This window comes from Clarias gariepinus, chromosome 18 (genome assembly GCF_024256425.1).
Source record: "Clarias gariepinus isolate MV-2021 ecotype Netherlands chromosome 18, CGAR_prim_01v2, whole genome shotgun sequence".
In the NCBI taxonomy this organism is placed as follows: Eukaryota; Metazoa; Chordata; class Actinopteri; order Siluriformes; family Clariidae; genus Clarias; species Clarias gariepinus.
Window position 1 is genome coordinate 21,177,602 of NC_071117.1, and position 7,399 is coordinate 21,185,000.

Consider the following 7,399-nt stretch of genomic DNA (forward strand, 5'->3'; position numbering starts at 1 on the left):
GTTTGGCAGCACAATGGAGTAATGGTTAGCCCTGCATCTTGAACCGTAGGGTCCAGGTTGGCACCCCGTCCATGGTGTACCCCAGCTCTATATATGTATAAATAGGCAATATATAGTGAGTGCTTATTTTTGACTGGCATGCACACTCGATGATTTAAAATAACTAAAACTAAAACATTTTTTTTAACTTAAATACGTACATAAAGGTATAACTATTATTATTAGGATATTTGTTAACCTACTAACCAGTGTAAGTATCTATCCAATGAGGGAAGTTTGGAGGCAGTTTGCCAGGGGTAGCACAGCGGTTAAGGCAGTGGACTATGGTTCAGAAGATCCCAGGTTCAAACCCCACAACCACCAGGTTGTCACTGTTGGGCCCATGAGCAAGGCCCTTAACCCTCAACTGCTCAGATGTATAATGAGATAAAAATGTAAGTCGCTCTGGATAAAAGTGTCTGCCAAATGCCTAAATGTAAATGTAAGTTGCTCTGGATAAGAGCATATGTCAAATGCCTAAATACATTTTAAAAAAGTAAAAAAAAAAATAGAGAGAACTGTCACACCAGATTTCCAAGGATGCGGGTTTGAATCCTGCCTCTGGTCTGAGTGTGTGTGGAGTTTACTTCCTTTGTGCCCTGCGATAGGTTAGCACCTTGTCCAGCGTCCCCCCTGCTTTGAGTCCTTGGCATGTTTGAAGTGCTTAGGAAAATGGGTTAAATAAATCAAGCATATTTAATGATTAAATATGCTTGAGTCTTGGGAAGTTTGCATGCTCTCCCCATGCTTGGTGGGTTTCCTCTGGTTACTTTTGTTTTCTCCCATAGTCCAATGAAATACAGGTTAGCTTAACTGGCATTCCCAAATTGCCTGTAGTGTGTGTATGTGTGTGTGAGTAGTAGTGTAGTAGTGTGTTTGTCTAGCTTGCAAAGGATTGGCATCCCGTTCAGGGTGTACCCCAAACATGCCCTAAATCATATAATATAATATAATATAATATAATATAATATAATATAATATAATATAATATAATATAATATAAAGAAAAATATAATATATATTTTTTAAATGATTAATATAAATCTAATTTATTTAATTGCTGTGCTCATTGTCCCTATTGTTAAGCCTGCATCAAATTGCTACATCAAGTATGAACTCAAATAAAATCTCTAGAATAAAATCCTGATATATTAACCCTTGTTTTTTTAATGGGCAGCATGGAAGGAGTTCAGGTTTCTCATCCAATATTATCTGTATTATCAAAATTAATCTTCAGAATTCTGTGATAAGTAAGACATGACTTTGACTCATTCGGTGAGTTCTTTTTAATATGTTCAGTCATCACCTGACCCTCTCCAGCAGCGTCATGTGTTTAGATTAATGGACGTGTTCTGCCTCTGACCACAGTTAATTTCCCCCTGTTTACCATTATCATTTGTGATTAATCACGGTGTGAAATCTGCGAGCGGAACCCAGGCCAAATGACAGGAGCTGGGAACTGTCGAGGCAGACGAGGTTTGCAGAGGTTAGTGCCCTGGTTATTGATTCTGTTGGCTGTCAGCGCTGATGTGGGAAAGAAGCATCCACTTGATGAATGGTGTGTAATTGATAGGTGAGAGACCTTGACTCTTAATCAGTCTTGGAATGTTTAGGCTAAATCGTGTAAGGATATGGAGATGTGGCTGGACGATCATGAAGAATTATCAATCGTAAGTCAAAAGACTGGAGCTGAATTTTAAGCTTTTCCATTACATGCTTGATTTAACAGCAGTGACATATTTCTCCAGAGTACCGTCCTGTTTATTTGTTTACTTTTGGTGCTAACTATAGTTTAATAGTCTTGCTTTTACCTTTAACGTGGTTTAGAGCCGTGGCTTCACATCTGTGAGGTCTGATGGCTGAGAACAGAGTTTTATATTTAACAATATTCTAATTGCTATAAATAGCTGCCATTACAAATTAGGCTATGGTTGATGTATCACGTGCTGTTTTTAACTTCCTGTTTGTCTTTGTCTCTATTTCTCTCTTATTCACACAGCCACACACTTTGGTAATCTTTGAAAATACTGTATGTTGAAAACCTGAAAATTTTTTTTTAGTTTTGCTTTGTGGTAGCAGCAAAATGGTGGGATTGTGCCGTAAAGTGTGTGAGTGTGTGTGTTTGGGGTTGTCAGCCGGTGGAGTCATGCCGCTCTGACACCGGCTGCCTTTTATATAATTTTAAAATATATTTTATGGAGCTTGGCCCGAATCCTGGAGCTGGATTATAGCTAAAGCTCTGTAGTCTCTGTGCACTGACTGTTGAGCTAGGCTGCATTTATATAGCTCTCCATGTCCTCTGCTCTCTACTGTGTATGTTGGGGGGGGGACGGGGTGGATGCAGGTATCAAAGAAGATGTTGAAAGAGAGCTAAACGTTGGAGTCGGCTGAAAGCAATGAAGGGAGACATAGTGGCCCTAAATCTGGCAGAGAGTAAAGAAGAGAACAACCAAGACTAGTGAGTAATCAGAACATAAAGAGAGTGCGTATTTGTCTGGAAGATAGTGCTGAATAACATGGGCAGGTCAGGGCTTGTCTGCTTGTCTGTATAAATTCTTCTTGGGTCAGGAATAGCACATGGAAGCAGGGGCTGGCAGAGGGGGGGTATTAGAAGCTGGCACCATTTTAGGAGCCCGGCCATTCTTGTCCTATCAGCACAAGATGACACTGAGAGACACAGTCTGCCCACCTTCCCCTCGATTTCTCACGACCCCGACCGTTGCTCGGTGAAGAGAAAGAAGGACACCACACGACAACGTCTACAAACAATCAGCTTCTTCACAAGGTTTACATTCACAAAATAAAGCAGTACTGAAAAACATATAGCCTATGTAGCAGTTCTAGTTTTCTCAAGTGTGGAAGTGAAAGACACCGTCACTGTCAACGTCAATCAACCAGTGATATCAACAAGTAGTTTACACTCTATTTACATGCTGGGAAGTTATAAGGAAGAAAGTGGATATCTGAAACACTGGAGGGATTGCTCTGTGAGTGTAAGAGGACGACCTAAAAAGGCAGTGACTGATGAGGTAAAGCCTCATAAACCTGGGACTGCATGTGCATCAGAGTCTCTTTTAAATGGAAATCACAGAAAGAAACAGAAATCATCCAATGTTGGCGCTGGTAGCACAACTCTTGCTTCAGTAATGGCGGGCTCTGTGACACACACCTCTCTAAAGGTTATAGTTACTGATCTCAGAACTGCTGGGTCTCAGCACTGAGTGATTGTAAATGTGCAGGCAGTCGTGTGTGAAATTCATCATTCATGGCCACAAATGATTAGTTCCCAGCATACAAGCTGTTTTTTTTTTTGGCAGATATACATTTCCTGGCAAACCAAAATGATATAATTCTTCAGATTCAAGTTTGATGACAGTGCCATGTCAGTGTATTTGTTTAGAAATATAAGGAGCTGGTGTAATAATAACATTAATAATAATAATAATAATAATAATAATAACAACAACAATAACAACAACAACAACATATGATCCATAATCATCTTAAGAAACAAACTTAAGTCTCATGCTGTGGAAAACCGAGTCCATGCACTGCTCCATCAGCCGTTCACTTCATATTGGTTAACATGTCAGTCCCGTATTGAGTAAAGCTTCTGCTCAGTACGGCCTCCACACGGCCTCAGCAGACATGCTGGTTGGAGAGCTGCTGTGGCTTTCCTCCGCCTCAACAACAATGTCATTCTGATTTGGCAGCGAGGGGTGGAGGAGGGCCGAGCCCGTCGAGGCGCTGGTGCAGGGAGGCAGGATCCTGGGGGGTGAGCGGTCCCCTCCACCTCCCCCTGACATCATGGAGAACTGGTACGACCCAGTAGCGCTGCTGTAGTACAGGTGGTAGGGTGAAGAGCTAGCTTGAAAGTGTCCGCTCTGGCCCTGGGAGGAGCCGGCAGGGTAGGGAGGCGGTAGGTAAGTGTGGTAGCGACCAGCCGGCGCAGTCATGGCGGACATGCCGATACCGATAGCGTTGGTGACAGGGGTAGGAGTGTAGGTGAAGGCTGCAGTGGGGTAAGGTACTCTGGGGTCGGTGAAGCGGTTGTCCGGCAGCGAGGGGATGGAGGAGAAGGGCCGCTCCAGGCCGACACGTGGGTCACCGAACAGGTCTGAACCTGCAGGAGAAAAAATGTGGGGTTAGAGAACTAATAACATGGAAATCTAATGTGCAGAAATGTTTCTACAAAAACATGGAGCTGTATGTATTTAGACATTCCAGCTTATGATAACTATACTACAATCAGTCATACCATTAACATTGATTATTACTTACAGTATATACCAGCAAACTGGTGACAGTATTATGGGTACCCGAGGCATACTCATGCCTGCAGGGGACCAAAGGCCAGCCCATCCAGTCCAATCACATGCAACATGCAATGTGGGATAACCCATTAAAAAATGTCAATGCTGGTCATAATGAAAAAGCATAAAGACTCTTGGTGCATAACAGGCCTCTACATCCCAGTCCGATCCCAATGGGATGCACCAGACAAACAAGTCTGATCGATAGAGGTCCCACCGCACAATACCCACAGCATCAAAAGGATTTGCCACTAACATCCTGGTGCCAGATATCACAGCACACCTTCAGAGGCCCTGTAATGTCATGCCTCAGAGCTGCCCTGCTGGCACAAAGGAGGACTTACATAATAGTGGGCAGAATGTTTTGCATTTTTGGTGGTATGGCTGATCGGTATACTGTATAGTACTGTACGTGTGGACTTTTATTAAACATCCACCAAAATAATAATTATAAGTACATTATATGTTTTTGCCAAAGGTATTGTAAATGTATGATCTTCTTAACTGGTGGAAAGAGAAAGTGACCAACATGCTGCTCGCTTTACCACTGAGCGCTGAGCTATGTGCCGATGTGTTTTAGGGAAACTCTGTCCAGAACAACAGACTTTCTTATGCTTTATACATGATACATGCTGACTGTACAATAAAAAGACCGCGACGCTTAATCATCAAAGCTGCTTCGAGACAAGTGAAGAATCGAGCATGGCATGACGTACGCACAAATCGGCGTCTGTGAAACAAGTAACATCAAAACAAGAAGTGATTTAAACACAAGAGATGAATCATCTTCAGCCTCATGGAAACAAGCGTCTGTCAGATAATCCCTTATTTACATGGAATAAACATATGGCCCATGCCAGTTACCCTTATGTCCATTACCATAGTGAGCCATACTGTATATTTAAATAAACTGTTCAGGGCCATAATCCTGAAACTTCACCTGCAGAGAGTTATGCATGATTTATTTATTCCTTTAAGAGCTTTAATATGTCAGACCTAAATAAAGTCAGGTTTAATTAAAGCTTTATTCATAAAAATTATCACTCAAATGGGAATGGGCTCCCTGTTGAGTCTGGATCCTCTTAAGATTTCTTTCTATTGACATCTCAGGGAATTTTTTTCTTAACATCGTCGCCCTCGGATTGCTCATCAGGGACTATCTAATCATTTTGACACAATTTTTACATTTCATACAAATTTCCATAATTTTCTTTTGATTGTGTAAAGCTGCTTAAAAAACACTATACAAATAAAATTTTATTAAAAGGAAATGAATGAAAATACAATTGAAATAGAAAATAAATATATATTTAATACTAACAACATTATGCAAGGACTGAAATCAGACTAACAAAATGCATAAAGTGATGTCTACTGTGTTTTTGATAGGCATTCATGACCTCACGAATTATTTCTCAGCTTTGATTGGCTCATCTGCCCTGGACATATCCAGAACAGCACTTCATGATGTCTGTACACAAATGCACTCAAGACCCACTTGAATGACTAGTGAGCTTGGGGGGAAAAAAATACCACTTTAACCACTAATTATCTATATTTTGTCCAATGCACAAATGTAATTAGCCCTGTTTTTTTTCTTTTTAATGAAACTGATCCTGATTTTGATTACTTAACCACAAATTAAGCTTTTCTTCCTCACATTATTCATAAGTAAATTGAGTCTGATGTGAGTTTGATTGAACAGAAATGCCAAAGAAGGAATTTATTCAGAAAGGATCTCCATGTATGTACTGTATGTATGCCTATGTTATAATCAGAGCTGTCTGTATACAAGCTCCATCATATTAATACGACCTTCTCAGTTCTTTATCAGTGAGGCAAAGATGATTGCGAGTAAGAACTTACAGTGTATTGGATTGCGGCTGGGAGAGATGGGCGTCGTGGGGTGAATCGTTTGTGCAGAAATCGCACCCAGGTAAGGATAGGATTGTTCATAAGTCCAGGATGGAGATGTCTGCATTTGCCTGGAATCTGAAAACAAGAAGATGAAGAAAACATCAGGAAAAAGATTTTTTTCATTACTTTTTTATGCATATCACTACTACACCACTACTACAGCTATAATATAATCGTTATTATCATAATATTTATTCATGGAAAGTTTTGAAGGTAAGGGATAAGAGCTTTAAAGTAAGTGAATATACCCCAATTAGGTATACCTTAAAGCTCTTATCTCTTACCATTAAACGTTCTATGAATAAAAATTATAATAACAACTCAAATTCACACTCATATTAACACTCATGTTCAGTGCACTGAATTGTAAAAAAAAAAAACAAAAAAAAAAACATTCCATTACATATATAATATGCGGTTTTTAAATTCTCCAAACTACATCTCCAAATAACAGGAAAAACATTCGAGAGTCCACTGAGGCTGCATCTCACACACACTGAACTCTGGAGCTGGACATGTAGCGATCAGTACTGTAACCACTTTACAGGCCTGGAATATTGCATTAGAAGTGGATTTGTGAGAGCTACAATGTACACCTGGAAATAAGCATGAAATCATCACGTGATCATTACGTCACTACAGCATTTTGAGAATTAAACACGCCTCTATAATACCTATATTTCCCCTTAATCCGGAATTTTATCAGGACTAATGCGGAACGGCACAACACAGGATAGAGGAATAAAAAGCCACTCTCTCTCTCTTTCACACACACACACACACACACACACACACTGTATGATCCAATAAATGCTCGCCGATAGCCTGCAGACTTCCAGACAGAAGGGAAGGCGAGCCATCAGAGAGGAAGCAAATTACGCTCAGCGGCCAAAGTGAGCGTTTCAGGCTGTTTCAAGTGGAGCCAGACTACGGCGCGATGCCAAGTCACCCCCCCCCCCCTCTCCCGCCGCCCCGAATCCCTACGGACGTTTCTAGAACACCCCCCCCCCCCTTCCCCCACCTCCCCAGGCCTGGTGCTGCTGCTATGGGCCAGGAGTCACACATGGCTGGGTGGGTGGCTTCAGGCGTCTCAGTGCATCCGGTGTAGGCAAAGCTCATTCATGTTTTAC

At 41.2% G+C, this 7,399-nt stretch overlaps 1 protein-coding gene across 6 annotated transcripts in view; it reads right to left on the bottom strand.

Annotated features, from left to right (window-relative positions):
• Positions 1 to 2,797: 2,797 nt before the first annotated feature.
• Positions 2,798 to 7,399, bottom strand: part of runx1 (RUNX family transcription factor 1) — a 42,542-nt gene continuing 37,940 nt past the window's right edge. For all 6 annotated transcript variants that reach the window (XM_053476839.1, XM_053476841.1, XM_053476838.1 and 3 more), the window contains 2 exons: positions 6,219 to 6,344; positions 2,798 to 4,162 (listed from right to left, as the gene is read on the bottom strand). In XM_053476839.1, coding sequence (XP_053332814.1) covers positions 3,657 to 4,162; positions 6,219 to 6,344 — 632 coding nt within the window. In that variant the 3' untranslated portion in view covers positions 2,798 to 3,656. The remainder of the gene's footprint in view (positions 4,163 to 6,218; positions 6,345 to 7,399) is intronic.